General features: G+C 31.1%; 2 protein-coding genes and 1 non-coding gene across 5 annotated transcripts; 2 read left to right on the forward strand and 1 right to left on the reverse strand.

Annotated features, from left to right (window-relative positions):
• Positions 1-1747: 1747 nt before the first annotated feature.
• On the reverse strand, positions 1748-9127 carry LOC8269048 (protein FLX-like 1). 3 transcript variants are annotated; one of them, XM_025159463.2, is made up of 5 exons: positions 8124-8981; positions 7846-8009; positions 6733-6815; positions 6434-6544; positions 1748-1815 (listed from the first exon to the last, which is right to left on the reverse strand). In XM_025159463.2, the coding sequence occupies exons 1-4, from the start codon at positions 8729-8731 to the stop codon at positions 6452-6454; spliced, it is 948 nt and encodes a 315-aa protein (XP_025015231.2). In that variant the 5' UTR covers positions 8732-8981; the 3' UTR covers positions 1748-1815; positions 6434-6451. The 3 variants fall into 3 exon arrangements, with proteins under 3 accessions (XP_025015231.2, XP_015582138.2, XP_002531244.2); XM_015726652.3 differs by lacking the exon at positions 1748-1815 and adding an exon at positions 8995-9127 and having other exon boundaries at positions 6260-6544; positions 8124-8812; XM_002531198.4 differs by lacking the exon at positions 1748-1815 and having other exon boundaries at positions 6260-6544; positions 8124-8980.
• Positions 9128-12115: 2988 nt separating this feature from the next.
• On the forward strand, positions 12116-12222 carry LOC112536662. Its single transcript, XR_003080632.2, has one exon. It is a non-coding gene; the product is annotated as a small nucleolar RNA R71 (small nucleolar RNA).
• A 2083-nt stretch (positions 12223-14305) lies between these two features.
• Positions 14306-19279, forward strand: LOC8269047 (eukaryotic translation initiation factor 2 subunit alpha homolog). Its single transcript, XM_002531197.4, has 7 exons — positions 14306-14810; positions 16144-16200; positions 16284-16370; positions 16443-16589; positions 16736-16840; positions 18490-18588; positions 18850-19279. The coding sequence occupies exons 1-7, from the start codon at positions 14427-14429 to the stop codon at positions 19003-19005; spliced, it is 1035 nt and encodes a 344-aa protein (XP_002531243.1). The 5' UTR covers positions 14306-14426; the 3' UTR covers positions 19006-19279.
• Positions 19280-19910: the final 631 nt, after the last annotated feature.

Raw genomic sequence — 19910 nt, forward strand, 5'->3', positions numbered from 1 at the left:
TTATATAAAGACGTCGGATAAAACTATTAAAGTAGAACATGATTATATTGTATGATAAAAGAACATATTTTTAGTAGATCATTGTTTAAAAATTAGGAATCATAAATAATAAATTAAATAGTACAAAAAGTAACTATAAAGAAATATAACCCATAAACACTAATATAAAAAATATCCAAAAAAATATAGAAGAATAATTCAATTGAAATGGTGAAATTCTACTAAATAAATTTTAGTTTAAGATTAGTGATTTATATTTAAATAGACATTTATATATATATTAATAAAAATTACAGCTATTATATATATTTAATATAATTTATATATTAAATTATTAAATAGATTAGTATACTAATTATATATTTATTAATTAAATATAAAATAATGAGTCAATGCACGTGGATAAAAAACTAGTATATATGTCAGCATGAAGGGAGGGGAGAATTTTTGAACTGACTAAAATATCTTTTATAATTAATTAGTAATTACTAATTTTATCCTAATTCTATATATATATGAAATTAGTGATTAATCTCCTGATTCTAACATAATTAATATTGTATTGTATATATTTACCCATTTATACTTTTACAATCAATTCTATACTGAAATAAAGCTTGTAGGCCTGGCAAAAATTGCCATCCATATGACGTGTGATAGCCCAAATAGGGAAAGAATATTAAAAATAAAGAAAAAAAATCTTACTATAAACAAATTTTGTCTTAAAAGAATTTAAAAAAGTTCCGATTATACATTATTTTGATAAAACAAGTTTCCATTATTTGTTAATTACTATTGGTGCATATTAAATCCTATTCACTTCATGTATATAATTTGACAACTTATTTTTTATACCAATTATCCTATAAGAAGTTTTGAGTGATTATTTTCTTTATAATTTGGGATCATTAACATTATTTTATATAACTTTTTTTAATTATAAACGATTAGAAGAAAATTTAAGTTTAAAATCTTACTCAAATTATTGTACTTACTAAGTTTATGGGTAAGTTTATGTTGAGATTTGTAGGGCTAAGCTTTTTAAGAAAATTCTCAATGCTATAATATAACAAGATTAACAATATTTTGTTTCTCTGTTAAAAAAAAATTAATTTCAATAAAAATTAATATTAGGTAAAATAAACATTTAAGTTCAATATTGATATGAATCATTACATCAAAACAAAGAAAAAACTTAAATGTTGTATGATTTTATATAAATTTATTTGAAGGAAATTTATTCATTAAGTTTGTAAACTATATAATAATACATGAGTTCTTACTATATGGCAAAGAAAAATACTTATAAAATGTTAAGCATGTTTAATAAATATTATATTATACATAAATTTATTAAATATTATTATATTATAACTTTAGTGATAATAATTGACGCGTGTGACGAGCAATATATATATATATATATATCAAAAACTGACCCCAAAATGCAATTTTCTGTTTCAGCAATTACCTCTGGTAATTTTTCAAAATTTTCCCTATGTATAAATAGTTTAAAATCTTTAGTTGGCGGTCCCTGATCATAGTTCAAACATTTGTAAATTTCTTAGAAGGTCGAGTTGACTAGAACTCAGTGGGACAAGATGACAAGCATTGAAGCATTTTTTTCTCCTTATGATCTTTTTTATTTTTATTTTTTTGTTTATTTCTTTTGATTAAGTTTTCTGAGGTTGTCATCAATTAAAACCTAAAGAAACAAAAATAGAAGAAAACAGAAATAAGTGGAAATAAATACCTCAAGGAAATCACTCAGCTGAGGCAAAAGGCAGCAATTCCCAGGGCCCAAAGATTACAACCCTAGAAACAAGAGCAAAAAAAAGAAGAAAAAATGTCAAGCAAACAAGAGAAATATGCTAGGAAAATCAGATGTCATTAGTGAAGAGTATTCAACTGAGATAACCAAAATACAAAAACATAATGACATGAAAAAACACAAAAATATAGAATAAAAAACAAAAAGTAAATAAATAAATTGTAAATAAAATGTACAAGGTTTCACTTTCACTACTGCAATACACATGGAAGCATTTAGCACCACTTGCACCTAGTTAAGATGAAAGAGCGAAATAATTCAAACAGCTATACCGAAAATAACAAGCAACTTTGCTGACATGAAATATCCAGCAGATCAGGGAAATAGGGTAGCGATGCTGCCTGAGTTGTGTTATATCATGGAGAATATTGACTAGTCCACATCATAATAGCCAGAATTTCACAGCGGGAAAAAGCTCTACAAACTAGAGATGTGGAGCACAGAGTTCCAGACTAAAATGGCACACTTTTGAATAATATGTATAAGGCAAAGACCAACTTCACTGTTGGAAGATAAACTATGGCTAAATTATGGATGCCATGATGCCAAGACTTCGCAAAAGTCCTGCCATTTCTAGTATATCCAAGCATCAGAACACAGCAATTTCAACATCAGAACAAATTATCAGTTTTATCCTCAGTAGCACAACAAATTCAATGTTACTACTTCCTAATTCACTACTTATAAATTAAACCATCAGATCTCTAAAGCAAACAGCATATTGATACCTAACCCTACATTTAATTCATTGTCCAATTAGGTCCACCCCCTTCTTTTGCTTCCAATGATCAGGAAATTGTCCAGCAATTGCACAAATGAAAACCAACTCAAGAAAGATCCTCCACTTTGCAGCTAAAGTATCCCCTTATCCATCAAAGCTCAACCATCACTGGAACTGAACATGAAGTTATGATGATTGAACAGGAAACAAACAAATTCATGTCTGCCAGTATTGCAATCAGAAGAAAGCCCACCCAATCTATTTTCCTGAGCGCTGGTAAAAAAGGTTCCTTAGCAAGCGCTACAAAAGAGAGGTACGGCCAACCACATACAGATCTAATTGCAATAAAGAAAAGAGAAAAGGAAAAAGAGAAAAAAGGATCCTTATCTCTAGGGCCAATAAAACTGAAGTGAAAATGCAGAAGGATGCAAATAAAAGAGTTAATATTTGCAGAAAGTTACATCACTTACTTGACCATGAAACTCATTGTGCAGCTTCATTGTTAACATGTTCCATCAAGCCGCCGCAAACTTTAACCAAGATTATGCTTGTCCAAACAGGATGATAAAATGCCCTTCTTCTAACCAAGATAATAAATGAATACATCCAAATTCAAAAGGGACACAGAATGATGTTTCTCCTCGAAGCCAGCCCCACAGAATAAACCAGTACAGGAGAAAAGACACTACTCAAGTCCTAAAAGTCTTCTAGGCACGATAGATGGATAAATCCCCTTTCAGAAGGCAAAAGACAGTGGTTCTTCTTCAAGCCAACCCCATAAAATATAAGTGGAGGAGAAAAAGCTCTACTACTTGTGTTAAAAAGACTCTGACCTTAAACCTTAAGTCTTATATTTCCACTGCATATATTTTGTCATCAGTCAAAATATCAAAATGTCAAAAGATAATGGAAAACGTTAACAGAGCACCCCAAAATGGAATGAGAAATCAACTGAGGAAAGGGTTTTCATTATTTCTCTTACACTAGCTATATGTAAATATGTTTCTATGGGTGTATCTCTCTGTGTGTGAGAAAGAGGGAGAGGCGGAGAGGGACCCAAAGGGAGGGAGAGATTCCATCAAATTAAAACTTTTAGTCAACCAACATAACAATTAATAGCTTCAATCCAGTCAAGGCAAAAAATGAAAAGCTGAAAAATAAATTCTGTATGGTTGCGTGTGTAAAACAGAGGCAGATAGAAAGGATCCAGAAGGGCCAGATCCTGTCAGACAAAACTTTAAGCCATTCCATGCAACAGGTAATAGCACTTCAATTCCAACCAAGGCAAAGCTGTAATAAGATTTTATGGAAGGAAAGAAAAGATACTGAACTTCTCCTCAAAGGAGAAACAAGTTTCAGCCAACAGCAAAACTTAAATCTATGGCAATCTTGTAAGACTACAGCAAATATACATAATCAATCTAAGACTACAGCACATACAAACAAGCAGCAAAGAAGGCTGTAAACATAAGAATTTGTTCTAACTGTAACAGTTACTTTTTAGGGTAACTATCTAGCTGCTAACATGTCTAATGCTATGTGATCTAGTCTTATGCTAACTGTAACAGTTGACTGCAAACAATGCGATGGCAGGTGATTGTAATACATAACCTGCTATTAGCTAAAAAATTAATGAAAATAACAGCTACACAAAAATAAACTGTAAAGCTAGGTCTCCAGGTTTAAGATGTCTGAATTTCATATACGCCTTGATCAGTTAACTAATAATAAGACTACCATACTTGATAGTATAATTGAAAAACAGAACCAAACAGTAGGTTTCCATGTGATCTCTATTTCTGCAATGTGGACATGTACTTGTGATCCTCAACAGAAGAATAAGTCTTTGAGTTTATTACTTGCTCATATATATATTGTACATATATGACACTGTCTCACATCTAGAGGTGATAGAAATTAGAAGGCAAACAAAACCCCCCCTCGAGTGTGGAATGACAGAAATTAAAATGCAACAAAAACAATCCTTGTGCATTAAGATATTTTGCAATCCGTTTTAATTTCCAAACCCTAAAATCTATCATGAAATTAGAAGAACTAAGTAAGAGCCCTCAACAACACATTCAGACACCTGAAACAGCTCCCTCTCATGCTCTTCTACCATTTGAAGGCCTAAAACCTGACAGCTTCCCAACTATTAACTGCCATTGATTCCCTGGAAATAATCCCCTTTAACAACTCAGTTTCAACTGTTATGAAATTTCAGCAATCTAATTAACAAACTCCAACCACAGTATTCTTTAAAACCCCAACCAATTCACAAGCCCGATTAAATGACAAGCCCCTTAACTCATTATGCAAGACATTCCAGGATCTAGCTCCCAAAATAAAAATAAATAAAACAGGATTTATAATTTTATCACATCAAAACTACTAAATGAAAAGTTTTCCTTTAATAGGTGGCCTGTCAGCCAAGAGGCTCCATATCAGTTTAACAACCTTCACTCCTAATATTACTTAGATTATTTAAAATTCTAGCTAATAGAAACATCTAGATAATGATCAAAATATGCAGATGCCAAATGAGCATGAGATTTGCTCACAAGTCCTTGGAAAAATCTTACTGGATGGTATGAAGTAGAGTAGCTTGCACCTTCGCCACAGTATAAGATAAGAGAATAAAGCTGCATGCTTTGAAATATTTTCTAAAACAAGTAAACCATCCCCAGTAAATTACTATAGTTTACCAGAGCAAAGTTTCTCCTCTGGAATTGAGGAAAAAAATTAAAACGAAAGTAAAGGTCAAGGTAAAAAGATGGTAGCTAAACAAATACATGCAAACTTAATGTTACTACACATTGTATATAACCTGTTCACTTCAAAGGCATGCAAGGGCTCCAAGTTCTTTCACATTGTATCTTGAAGATGCTCATGCTCCCAGGAAAATAAAAATTTATTGTTCTAAGGATTAAAGAAAAGGTTCACAAAGTCATCAATCTCTAAATGCTCAATGCTAAAAGACTGATTCACAGCTATGAACACAGTGTAATAACAACAATAAGAATTTCTGCTAAAACAAGCATGTAGTTGTTAATAGAACAGGTAAATGCCAACAAAAATAATAGTATCCTTAGGAGATAATAATGGATTAAGTGGTTATGCTCAAATACAAGAGAAAAGGTCAACAACCATGAGACCAACAAATAGCAATTATAATCTCTCTATATATTTACTTAATCCTCCATGTTTGCAAGCAGAAAGAGAAAGGAGATTCAGATAGATAAAGAGAAGAGGAGAGAGAGAGTGAATTTCTAAGCTGAAAACTCAATTAAGCCTTATGTTGGACTCTGCCAGCATCTTCATAGCAGAGTCAATAGAGCTCACTCAGCAATTGAAGCGCTTGCTAACATCCAAGGTTCTATGCAGCAATTATCTTATAAGGGTAATGAGGTAAAGGAACACAATTGACATAACCCAGTTGTCCATTATGATTAAAAGATACTACAATTAAACACTCATTTCAGTAAATGGACTCTGATGCTCTGAAAAATTGGAAATCTTACAATCAAAGAGGCAAAGACCTCAATTCTAATTTCTAAGAAGCAAAATCCAATTATAACAGCACATAATATATACACCTGACCTTTTCTTTCTCTGACATCATGAAAACTCATGTACTTAAGTATGGACGAAAGGTACAGCATTTAGAAGGAAAGAGCAGAGTTTACACCAATATTTGCATTAGAAGATACCAAAATGATAATAGTATAATGCACCCAAAACAATATGAACTGTCATATTCAGGTACATCTCCATTAACCCAAAGAAACAAACAAGTATCTCTAAATTAATATCATAATTGCAGTTCACAATTTAAACTTAAGTATCTAGTAAGTTGCAGCCCAAGGTACCATTTAACATACATCTATTTGGAAACCAGTCTATCTGTGACCTTGAGCTCGCTGCATATCATATGCACCCCACGAACCAGGTCCAACTCCATACTGAGGATAACTTTCAGCATTAGCTTGCACCTGAATGTTTGGGTAGAAAGAATGGCATTCAATTGATTAACAAAACTCAATGATGTATGCAAACACAGATGAAAATCCAGCTTAAAAATGTGCAGAGATATAGAAAAAAGCATATATCGAAACATCAACATCTAAACACATTAAGATATGTGTACACATTGAGATCATATGTAAAGTAATCAACTTACAGGATTCATGCCATAGCCGATAGGATATGGATTTCCTGCATAACCAGCTTCAGAATTGCCATAGTTTGCATTATAAGTTGCACCTAAGATTAAACATATTCGGAAAAACATGAGAGAAAAGCCAAATGTTTCAAATAATGATAAATCAAGCTTCCTAAGGGGGACAAATGGATTGAGAATATAAAGCCTAGTTTCTATCTACCATGCATTTATTGCAAATCTGAACAGAAACTAAAAGAGAGACATGCTGGATCAACTCATCAAAAAATCCGTTGAGACCTGACCTGCATCAATACAATACCTAAAACATTTGGCTTTGACACCAGTTAAACAGCAAAAGTAGATCACATGTTAGCTAGATGACTGATCCCATCCTTCACATTTCAAGGGTAAAAGCAGAAATTGTGGTGGTTGAATCTCAACCAAAGGCAAATTAATCAATCGAACCCCTTTATCCATACAAACTCAAGCTAAAGCTGAAACTATTGATCACACATCAACTTGCTCCAATATAGAAGCAAATTCAAGTAAATGAAAAGTCAGAACAACTCAGCAAATCTATTGACTTAAGTGAAGCAATTTATAAGCTAGGTGAACTAAAAAATGAAAAGCTAAGCTGAGGGAGTTTTTATGTTTTCTTCCCTTTGGTTAAGTTTGTTTGGGAATATAGTGAAATGATCTAAATTAAGTTCTCAGACCCCTTCATCTTTGTATAACAATGTGACAAATAAAACCGATCGACAAACATACAATATTACCTGTAACATTCTGCCAGAAAATTTCTTTTCAAACTTTGGGAATAACTTTGTTACCATGTAGGATATTCCATTTTGGCTTCTTTATAATTTCCAAGGAGTTCGTGAGCTAATATCAAGCACAGCTGGTGTAACTTCACTGTTTTTCATTTCTTAATCACTTCCTCAGTATGAAGCCTCAATCCACTCCTACTAATTATGCAATTCTTTTTTTAATAACTTTCGTTTTCTAGAAAAGTAATGTGTTACATATCTTACTGTTTCTTCTTCCTTCTTTTCCCTAAAATTTCTGTGTGTACATTTCTTACATGCTTCTTATCACCAAAAACCCTTTGAAACTAATGAAGGGACAATCTACCTGGATTTCCTACAGCGGCAGCAGCACGAGCTCTCTTCTCTGCATTAGCAATCTCTGCACGGAGCTTCTCCAACTCCCGAGCCATTGCAATCAATTTCTTCTCCATCACCTGACCATGCTCATAATTTTCAGCATATCCTTTCTTCTCATAGTCAATGGCAGCTCTGCAAACAGAGAAATAAATCAATAACAACTAATTGCAGACAAAAAGATGCCCGAAATGAAGTCTTCCTCCGCTTTCTATGCCATTAAATTATAAGGATCCTGCAAGTATATACCGTGCATGCTGCAATTGTTGTTTCATACTTTCTATGTCAGCCTTCACAGCTGGCACTTGTTGCAAATCCGCATTATACCTAGCCAAATCTTGAGTCATCATTTGTACACGACCTGTAAGTTCTTGCCTCACTTCACTAAGTTCCTTAATATCAGCACGAACATGATGAAGCTCGGCGCGCATAGCCTCCACCTCACGAAGATCGGCCTCCAACCTCATAGACTTCTCATGCAATTCCCTCATCTGCACATCCTTCTCCACATGCAATGAGTTCCCATAGTGTGCCATCCTTTCCAACTCATGATGAGCAGCTTCCAGTTCCTGCTTAAGCGCAACATGGGTTGCAGAAAATCTCTGATTGTCAGCCAACAAACCTTGAATATCTTGGTGTTGCACAGCAAGACGCTCCTCCATAACCGCAGGGTGAGGAGGCAGCCGCCTTGGATCCAACCCAAATTGGGATTCTCTCAATTCCTCGAGTAAGGCTGGATGGGGCGGCATGGGTCCAAGCCCTCTACCAAAATGTGGTTCATGGATGACAGGCGGCATGCCCCCATGAGGAGGGACGCCTTTCATCGTAAGAGGAGGCCCACGATTTCTCCCAGACATTGTTTGTTTCTCTCTACAATTTCTAAGTACTCGTAAAGTTCAGTTCCTTAAAACCTAATTCAGATATCTGTATGCTCCGACCTAAACAAAATAAATACAAAAATAAATTAAAAATGTCGGTCCAAAGAATTTAGCATACCAGCCTTGTCAACAACGACAACTGGAATCAAAATTATGCTAGCAACTCCTCTGTTTGGATGCCAAGAAAATCTATTCTATTAGCAATAAATGCGTGTATCGATGTTACAATAGATGAACAGTACCAATTCAATTAATTTCCGGTACAGATAGCAGTCAGATGGATATGACCCGAGGTAATCCTAATAGTAAGGATTCGGGGTTTGGAACAGATTTGTAATTGAAAAGGATATATTTAATTACCACTATTAAATATTTTAATAAAGTTTAAAAGTGGAGTTGTATTCTATAATGATTTTAAAAAGGTTTTGTATAAATTATTAAGTATTCAATATAAATTTTTAAAAAAATTAAAAAATTTATAAAATTTAAGCCATATAATTATAATTTTTATAAAATTTTTAAAAATAAATTAATATTTAAAAAATTATTGACTTTTATAGATATAAACGTTTATATATTTTCAATGATTTTTATGTATTGTTATAAATAAAAAAATTAAATTTTTTTTATTTTTTTTAAATTTTAATAGGTTTTTTAAATAAAAAAATTATCTTTATTCTTTCTAATTTTTTTGCATTATCGTCTTCATTTATCCTTACTATATTTTCTTTCGTAAGAGATATAGAAATTAAATAAAATTTTAAAAGTTAAAAATTATTTACTAAATAATAATTTTTAAACTCATACATACAAAAAATTATTTAAAGTTTTTAATTTAATTTTAAAGGACTCTCGTAAAAATATAAATTTTAAATGAAGCATTTAATGAATTGTTTTGAGCAAACAACCCCACTATATATAGATTTTTAGATTTTATTAAAAAGATTAATTGGATAACTTTTTATGCTGATAAATGTAATTATCGATCTAAGTATTTAAATAATTAAAAGCGTGATTATTATTGATTTAAGTATTTATCAAATAAGTAATAAACAAGATATGACGAGTATGACATGAATTTAGTGGTTTAATTATAGACAATTTGTAATATGATAATTTAAAAAAAAAAATTATTCTCTTGACAAAAAAATAGTGATGATGTTGTGAGATAAAAAAATTAAAAATATTATGAAGTTAATAAAACAATAAAATAAAGTCTGTTACTTGTGTATAAAGTTATATATAACATTATGTGGAATAATATTTAAAATATACGTAGAAACAAACAAAGAAAATAATAAAATTAAAGTGATAAAATTTATTTTTAAATAATTAAATAATAGTCTATGGAAATCAATAAAAGTTTATCAATGTCTATAAAAGTATTTTAAGTAAAGTTTGTAAAAATAATTCATTAAATTACAAACTCTGTAAAAGTCATTAAAAATTCAGAAACTTTTTAAAAGTAATTCATTTAAAAAAAGTTAACAAAAGTCTTAATTACACCCTTTTTAATTTTACTATTCATATAAGATTCGTATAGGATTCAGATTTGAACATTTAAGTATTCATTACTCGAACTCAATTATGTTAAAATTATTATATTATATTATATTTTTAATATTTTAAATTTTATTAAATTTATTTTTAGATTGTACTAATATCTGAATATTTAGATTTAATTAATTTATATTTTATATTTTTTATATTATATTTTATTAATATATTTTAGAATTTAATTATTATAAATGGGTTCAATAAACGGATACCCGTTTAACTATTCGAATATTTATATAGATGGATAAAATAATCGCTAACCATTTAAATATTCATAAATATATTTAATAATTATTTGGATTCAGACAATTTCTTAAACAGATTTGGAACGAATTCAGATATGTATATTTTAATCAGGTTTGGATTCAGATATTCTTAAACAAGCGGGTACCTTACCCGTTGCCATTTCTAATTTCATCACGAAAAATGCCCAAATCGCTTAATATCTTCTATATATTGTCGTTTCGACTTGACTTGCAATCATTATGTACACTATTTATAATCTATAATTTAAAATCTATAAAACTTAATAACATATATAAAAATGCAAATAGAAAGAAAAAAAATGTAGTAATAAAATTTTATTAATTTTAATTAATTAAATTAATTTAGTTTTTCTTAATTTATTTTAATACTATATAATATTTATAATTAATAAATTATTTGGTACAAATTTGATTTAAAAATTTAACTTTATTAAAATTATAAATCATCAATAATTTTAATTTTAAATAATAATAATTAAATTATATTTTAATATTATATCAATATTAAGATAATATAATCATTGAGGATTGTGAACATTGCGCGCTATAGTAGAAATTGAGAATGATTTTGTAATTTTTTGATCAAGTGAGGGCACTTTTGGTATTACAATATCTTTGATTTGTCTTTTACGACATTTGCTCACTTCTAAATAAATAATGAAAACGACATCAATTAGAGAGGTTATTTTGGACTTTTAACGCATGAGATATCAAATTATTTCTAGTGCCATTTTCTCACTACTTCGCACGCTCAAAAGAACAATGTTCTTTATTGTTGTTTTTGGATTGTACACCCAGAAGACATCTAACTCTTGCAAAATTCTAAATCAATTTTTCTTTCTTTCTATTGTCTTTCTTTATTTATCCTCTCTTTTTAAGGCTTTTTGCTCTTTTGGTTTCCTCATGAATTCTTGAGTTCTAGTTTCCATCATGAATTCTTGAGTGGTCTTAGCAAGATTAACACCTATGTTCTCTAAAGGTTGCCTCTCCTCTTGAGGTCTTTATTGATGTACAAAGCCTTGTTGTCTATCTTGAAAGCCTGGTAAGAAAATTGGCTTTGTATTGTTACTTTGATCCCTCTAAGAGAAATTTAGATGGTCTTTCCATGTTGGATTATAAGTGTTAGAGTATGGATTATATTATGGATTGATTGACTTTTGAAAGTTGTCCATATAGTTAACTTGCTCTTAAATTGCAATTCATCTTAATTAACACTCCATGTAAGAATGACCTCCTCCATATAGCTCACAACTCACAACTTTAGTAGAATAACATTAACACTCATCTTATCCATCATTTTTGTTAATGTATATAGTTTAGCATTCAACATACATCATATCTATGTCATGAACTCCTGTAACCTTTCTTGATCATCCCTTTTCATTATTTCATTGATGGTTATTAAATGTCGTCATCTCAATCAACTATAGAGCATCACTGGTGGTCTTTGTTAACAAATCACCTTTTACAACTATATCTAGTTAATCTTCACTCTTTATAACATTCCATTATAGATGTTTGGACCAACATCCAATTAGAAAAACCATGATAAAAGCACCTTATTTGCAACTTCTTTGACTTTTTCCAAGCTTCATAAAGTGATTTGTCATCCTTTTGGTAAAAACTAGAAATCTATTGTATGATTTCTGCTATTTTACCAGGAGAAAAATATATTGTAAGAAAAGCTTAGGATAACTCATCCCATGTGGTGAATGTATTTGCAGCATCACAAGTTGACTAAAACTAATAACTCTTGTGAAAGTAAAAGAGAATACTTTAAGTTTTATAGCATCATTGCTCGCTCCACTCATTTTGAAGGTCTCACACTATTCCAGAAAAAATCATTAATGTGTGTAATTGGATCTTCAACAAGTCTCCTTTCAAATTACTTTTGCTAAAGTATTTGAATCGCTCATGACTTGATCTTAAAATTTTTGTTGTTAATGGGAGGACGAACAACACTTGACTATACTTCATTAAGATTAGATATACCATATTGCCTCAAAGTCAATTGTGCATACACATTAACTTGTTGTCCTTGAGTTTTGAGGACTTTTGGTGGATCATTATTAACATTGTTATCAACCATATTTCTTTGTTTTTTCCTTATTTTTCTTTATAGTTTTCTCAAGTTCATGATCAAAATCTAATAATGGTTGTGCTCAATTACTTTGCATGCGCTAGAGGAAAGTACCTAGACGAAATAAACTAGAAATAATTGAATAATTAAAAGAAAAAAATATCTAGGAACACAAATTATAATCGTAATTAATGAAAATACTGTAATAAATCCCCGATAACGGCGCCAAAAATTTGTTGTGAAAATTCCTGCAAGTGTACAATTGCCATAATAGTAATATATGAATAAATCCACATTATCATCCCACAAATATTTTTAGTACTTAGCACCAAAATATATCATAATTACACTAACTAGATGAAAAATAATTTAGGTTGAATTTGAAAATAAGTATAATTATTAGTAAAAGTTATAACTAGTGAAATCAAATTAATAAAAACCTGTAACTAAGTTTTCATTATATTAACCGGTTTATAATTCAATTATTTATTCCTTAAATCTAGCTTAATTGATTTTAAAGATAATTTACTCCAAATTAGCAAATATATTTTTTCAAATCATACCCACCATATTCAGATTAATTCCTTTTTTTTTTATTGTTGTGATCAATTCTACTAAATCGAATTCTTTAAGTTCTATGGCAAATTAAAGTAAATCTTAAGAACCTAAGCTTTGGGTCTAAGTCTTAATAGTCATTACTTAATATTCCTCAAACTAATATCAAACTTCAATTTTTATTACCTCGCTTAATATCTAGATCTATTGCAAATATTAGGCCTTTATATTCACAAATCAAGTAAGCATATAAATAATAAGTCAAAACACTTAAACTAAATCAAAGAAATATTACTTAATCATATCATAGAATAAGGTTAATAGGTTTTTACTCAATTTTAGAAAATAACTTAGCTACTCATAATATAATTGAAACTAAGAAAACTAATTTAAATTCATTAAATATGAGAATAATAAAGTAAAACAAGAAAGGAAAAAAGAACTGTTGAATTTTGATGGAATTTCTTCAATCTTTGCTTTATAAAATATATTCTAGAATACATAAAGAATACCTATACTAATGTTTATATTTATATAGCTTTAGATTACTAAAATGACCTAAAAATCCAAAAATACATAAAATAAGACTCAAAATCAGAGTGCTAAAATCAGCAACCCTCGTGACTATGCGAGGACCTTTTGTTAGCTTCCTCGTGCGACCTCGCAATAGCCTTGTGCTTGCAATAATAAATTCCTTTTTTGTACTTTGTGTGACCTAACGGGAGGAGTCGAGAGCTTGCACTGGCTTTGTCTTTGTTGATGTGTTTCCAATATACTTCTTCTTGCTTCTAGGCCTTTCTATTTTTCTTACTTGCTTAATTAAACCCAAAACTTCTCTCTTTCACTAAAGTTGCTTGAAATTACAATAACTCAACCAAATAAATAAATTTATGATAATCTAATTGCCATATAACGATTATAATTAACCATATAAAATGCTATGTATAAATTGAGTGTATCAATAAGAAAAAGAATAGGATATATTAATAATCTTGCAATAAACGGAAAGCCCAACAACTCTCTTATGTTGATCCATCGGACCGAAGATAAGCCCAGAACAAGGTGTCTTCCTTTATTAATTTAAATACCTCCTTTTTGCTCTATTATCGTCTACTTCAAAACCCTAAAATCTCCGCGAACAAAAAAATTCTTAAATAATAAAAAAAAAAAGGAAAAAGAAAGACCCAAATTCTGAAAACAAGAACAGAAATCAAAGATGGGAACCCACACGCCGAACCTGGAATGCCGGATGTACGAAGCGAAGTATCCAGAGGTGGATATGGCAGTGATGATACAAGTGAAGAACATAGCGGATATGGGCGCGTACGTGTCACTGCTTGAGTACAATAACATAGAGGGCATGATCTTGTTTTCTGAGCTTTCACGGCGTCGTATTCGTAGTGTGAGTAGCTTGATTAAGGTGGGCCGTATCGAGCCTGTTATGGTGCTTCGTGTTGATAAGGAAAAAGGTTATATTGATTTGAGCAAAAGGAGAGTTAGTGAAGAAGATATTCAAGCTTGTGAGGAGAGGTATAATAAGAGTAAGCTTGTCCACTCTATTATGCGACATGTCGCAGAGACTATGGGTATCGACTTAGAGGTATTTTCTTTTGTTCTTTTATTTATTTAGTTAGTTGTTTATATTTTAAATTTAACTTAGATAAGGGTGTTTTCATGTAAACCATAATTTGATCAATCAAACTAATGCTAAAGTAGTAGCCTATGAAATGAAGGGACATGGACTCATGAGTCAGCAGTTTTTGTTTGTGCTCAGTTTGCTATTAGTTAAATTCCATTGTTATTTCAATTGTGTAAATGCTAGTGTTGCGTTTCAAACACTGGCTGTCGGGGTAACATACAATTTGGCCAATCAACTTGTATTCAGGACAGCTACTCGAAATCTTAGTGAAAGACTAGATTTGTTATCTCATGTTTGCTTTTCGTGAAAAAATGTCAATTAAAATGGAGGGAGATCATGTAGTCTGTTGTATGATTGAAAGAATTGAATTCTAGCAATTATAACCTTTTCAAATGTGAGAATTGACTAAATAGAATTGATTTCAATGAGATTCTTGCATTTTTAGACTTTCCAAACACCATGTTTGAGATTAATAACAAAGCTAGTGCTTATCTCAAGCTAACGAGCTATATTTGGTTTGTTGAATTGGTGGCTGCTTGGTAAGGTAGACCTAGATTTATGAGAGATCTTCAGGAGATTTCTATCTATTAATGTTATGTTACTTTTGCATGCTCTTTTTCTCTATGTTATTAGTGAAGCCTGAGAGCCCGCTAGGGCTGTGTCCTTCCCAATGTGTCATTCGTTGCTTGGGAGGGCTGATAGTAATAAGCTGTGTGGAATGGAGTAAGGGCCCTTCTCACCTCCTCTGAGTCGTGTGGTGGATAAGATTTTCGTGTTTCTGCTAGCTGTATGATGTAGTCTGTTTATTTGAGATGGTTTAGTTTCATCAATAATCACTGAGCTTATTGTAATTTCACTATGGCTTCTACGAAACTTGAATCTATATTAATAATCACTCCAGTTAATTTCTTAATTCTGTTATAATATGGTCACTGTTGTTTCCATTTTTTTAGAAATGTGTAAAAATCTGTTATTTGTTGATCAAGTAGAAATTATTAACTAACTATACCACAAAAAGTTATACTCAAGAATCATGTTTTCTAAAACTTAGAAAATATTGCTTGTTGAAAAACAATTTGGCATTAAATGATTTTATGGATACAATTTATATTAATTTACTGAGTCGAAAATTACTAATAGATATAGTGGTTATCAGTGGAAGAAGCCTTATTTTTTAACTTGTTCAAGTGCTTCTTCTCTCAGCATCTCAACAACAACAATATCCGGTTTTTATGACCAAATATTTAAATCCTTTTAGTCATTATATGTTTAACCAGCTTAACTTTTATCACAGGAATTGTATATCCATATAGCCTGGCCTTTGTACCGGAAGTATGGCCATGCTTTTGAGGTGAGAATTTGTGCTGCTTTTTGTATAGCTTTTGATAATCTTTCTTGAATTTTTCTTTCCGACTTAATGCGATTGATGTGCAGGCGTTTAAAATCATTGTGACTGATCCTGACTCGGTTTTGAATATCCTCACCCGTGAAGTCAAAGAACTTGGTCTTGAAGGTCAAGAAGTAAGTCTTATTAACTAAAATCTTCTTCTGCATCCTTTATTTGGATGAATGAGGTCATATTTTGCTGTATAGGTAACCAAGGTGGTACCTGCTGTGACAGAGGAAATCAAAGAAGCTTTAGTAAAGAATATTAGAAGAAGAATGACTCCTCAACCATTGAAGATACGGGCTGATATTGAAATGAAATGTTTCCAGTTTGATGGGGTTCTTCACATTAAGGTCACCTTTATTTTCCCTTTTTCTTTTGCAGTTCCAATAATTTGTAGTATTTTCAATTGACTAAGAAAGTTTATTATTGTGGATAATTCTTTAGTGGCAAGACACATTAACAATTTCCATATTCTTTTTATTTATCTACTTAACAGGATGCAATGAGGAAAGCTGAGGCTGCAGGCAACAAGGACTGTCCTGTGAAAATTAAACTGGTTGCCCCTCCACTTTATGTTCTTACCACGCAAACACTAGACAAGGTTAGACTTGTGCCTACTGATAAAAATGAACTCTTGAATTGCTCATGGATTTTATTTTTATATGTTCTCTGTAACCTATTGGAGTGTCATTACCTCAAGGTCGTGAAATGTTTGATAGTTCCTCTATTTAACACAGGCGGAAATCTAGTGAAACTATACATTACTAGTATGCTGGAAAATCATAATAGTACTCTGCTATTTGTTATTGACACTCTTCTTCCTTTGGCTCAAAGAGTGGAATACCATCAAATGCTCTGGAGTATAAATATCATTGCTCATATCACTCATAATAACAAACTGCAGTAGCTCATTTTCTATTGGACACTTCTGTTACTACCTTTCTTGGTTCAGTGCATCTGTAGATGGTAGGATGCAAGTAACCAGTCCTTCAAGCACACTTGACTTGATCAATTTCTTTGGCATGCGAAGTTCATAGTAGTTAATTTCTCCCTCTCTCAAATTTGTCTAGATCATAAGATAGATTTTTTGTAGTAATAGTAAAGTTTTTTGTACTATTGGAATCTTTGCACTAGCACTGTTCTAGCTTAAGTTGCCTGACTTCTGGTTGAAGTTGAAAGATGCTGACTAATCTTTCTATCTTCTACTTGATTTTATCTGTGATTTGATAAACCTTTATTTGGGAAAGTGAAAGTGGAGGAAAATCTACTGGAAGGGAAAATAAAATGGCATTTTCCTTGTCAATTATATGGGAAAGCACAGCAGATAAATAAGGGAAAATAATATATGGGCCCACAAACTATTTTCTCTCCAAATTGGAGAGGAAATGATGGGGAAATTACATTTAGTTATTATTATAGCCCTATAATAATTAATGATTTAAATTGAAGTGAAGAAAAAAATTTTGGATTTTAAATTCAACTTCCCTTAATTTTCGTCGTTCTTTTATATTTCTTCCTCTTTCGCTCTACCAAATGTTGTCCCTTAATTTTCGTCGTTCTTTTATATTTCTTCCTCTTTCATTAATTACCTAGTTTATATATCTTACATCATATTATATCTTATTCTTTGATTGTTTGTCAATCTAGAAGTATTGAAGCTGTCCACTATACATTTTTATTTGGGGTAAGTACAAAAGAGCACTTTGTGGTTCCATTTTTTTGATGATTATGTGTAATTGATTTTGTAGAAAGAAAAAGTATGGGGTGAAAATTAGGTATAAAAGTATGCACTTCACCTTTGAAATTTTCGGTTTATAAGGATTCAATATTCTTCATTTTCATTAGTTATCATTAACGTGTGTTAGCTCGTATCTGATAACGTGGGTCTAAAGCAGAACAACATCTAACGTTGTTTGGGATGAGGTTGATCTGATATCCAAACTACAATTTTAGTAGTTGTTCAGCTCCAAACATACATTTCCAAACATGACCAATACAACAATTATGGCTGATCGGAGTAAAGATGATTGGATTCTTGCGAACAAGAGATTTCCACAATGACTTACATGTTTTTATAATGAATTGTCAACACATATCTGTTTTTTGCCTAAAAGAACACTTTCAAAACTGTGAAACCATATGGTATTTTTTTGTACTTATCCCTTTCTATTTTCTAGGAGGCAATATCCATTAGATTTTTGCTGTGGTAACATTGCTACTGAAGTGTTCTAATTGATATTGTTCATGCAGGACCAAGGTATATCAGTTCTCAGTAAGGCGATAGTTGCTTGCACTGAAGCAATAGAGCAGCACAAGGGAAAACTTCTTGTGAAGGAACCACCAAGAGCAGTGAGTTCTTATTATCTTGTTCTGGTTTCAAATATATATACTTTAGATTTGGTTTAGCTTCCAGCTAAGGCTGACGGGGGCCCTTTCCCTGGGGTTGAGCAAATGAGCTCATAGCCTCCACCCATAGACGATAAAGCGTTAATTTATATCAAAAAGTGGATATGGAATGAAGTCTAATGGGTCTCAATCAAATAGTTCTTTCTAATTGTTGCATACTTGTGATTTCATATTGGTACTCATCTGACTCGATGCATTCATTAGGTGAGCGAACGAGATGATAAATTGCTTGCTGAACACATGGCTAAGCTACGAAATGACAATGAGGAGGTCAGTGGCGATGAAGACAGCGAAGAAGAAGAAGATACAGGGATGGGAGATGCTGATGTGGAAAACTCTGGACCTGGCATAATGGAATAGTAAGGAGAGATTCTTACTCCTTGTTTTTATTTAAGTGCAATTTTTTTCTACATGGCGGTTGTAAAAAAAAAAAAAAAACCAATTGGGCATATTTGTATTGTTGAGCTTTTTTGCCAAAATACCAAATCAGTGAGAATATTTTAGTGGAGGATGCAGAGAACCTTGATATTTCAACATTAAGGAGATTGCTATTCAGCAAAAATTGCTCTCTTTTTGTTGGCATATGTGCTGCTTGGTGGTAATGGATCTGTTAGCCTGTCAATTTATTTCTTTACATGCATGCTGTCTATACACGAGTAATTTTAGTATGGTACCCCTGTACATGTTGCCCTATTCATGAGCTGTACATGTTGCTGAGACTGTTCACTGGATGAAGCATGCAAAAGAACTATCCCAATAGCTGATATCATTAATAGTCTTGAAGTCGGGCACAATTATGTTTTTTGGTTTATGTCGATTAATTATAGAGACAGACCGAATGCATAATTGGACTTATCGACTTTTAATTTTCAATCTAGTTTAATGAAAATTTATAATATTTATTTTGATATTTAAATATTTTTTTTGTGATATTTAAATATTTTTTTATATGTGGCTTCAAATAATATATTTATATTTAATATTATCCATATGTAATATAGATGAATATATCTATATTTAATAAATATGGATATTTTAATATTATTATTTAAAATAAAAATTAAAGATAGTTTAAGAGATTATAAAAATAAAATTTTAAGTATTTATGAGATAAATTAAAAGTTAAGGTGTTAAAATTACTAAATAATTAAAATTTAAATATCTAAGTATATATTGTGCTATAAAGATATAATGATGAAATATATAACAAATGATCCTATTTTGGATATTTGCAAGTCCCACTTTTATGGCCGAATTAATTCGAT

The sequence above is a fragment of the Ricinus communis genome, chromosome 9 (genome assembly GCF_019578655.1).
Source record: "Ricinus communis isolate WT05 ecotype wild-type chromosome 9, ASM1957865v1, whole genome shotgun sequence".
Classification (NCBI taxonomy): Eukaryota; Viridiplantae; Streptophyta; class Magnoliopsida; order Malpighiales; family Euphorbiaceae; genus Ricinus; species Ricinus communis.

Coding starts and splice junctions, on each gene's coding strand:
- LOC8269047 (XM_002531197.4), top strand. CDS start 14,427: ATGGGAACCCACACGCCGAACCTGGAATGCCGGATGTACGAAGCGAAG. Junction 16,590..16,735: donor ATGGGGTTCTTCACATTAAG/GTCACCTTTATT, acceptor TCTACTTAACAG/GATGCAATGAGGAAAGCTGA. Junction 18,589..18,849: donor TGAAGGAACCACCAAGAGCA/GTGAGTTCTTAT, acceptor TGCATTCATTAG/GTGAGCGAACGAGATGATAA.
- LOC8269048 (XM_025159463.2), bottom strand. CDS start 8,731: ATGTCTGGGAGAAATCGTGGGCCTCCTCTTACGATGAAAGGCGTCCCT. Junction 8,010..8,123: donor CAACAATTGCAGCATGCACG/GTATATACTTGC, acceptor CTCTGTTTGCAG/AGCTGCCATTGACTATGAGA. Junction 6,816..7,845: donor TGCCGCTGTAGGAAATCCAG/GTAGATTGTCCC, acceptor GTTTAATCTTAG/GTGCAACTTATAATGCAAAC.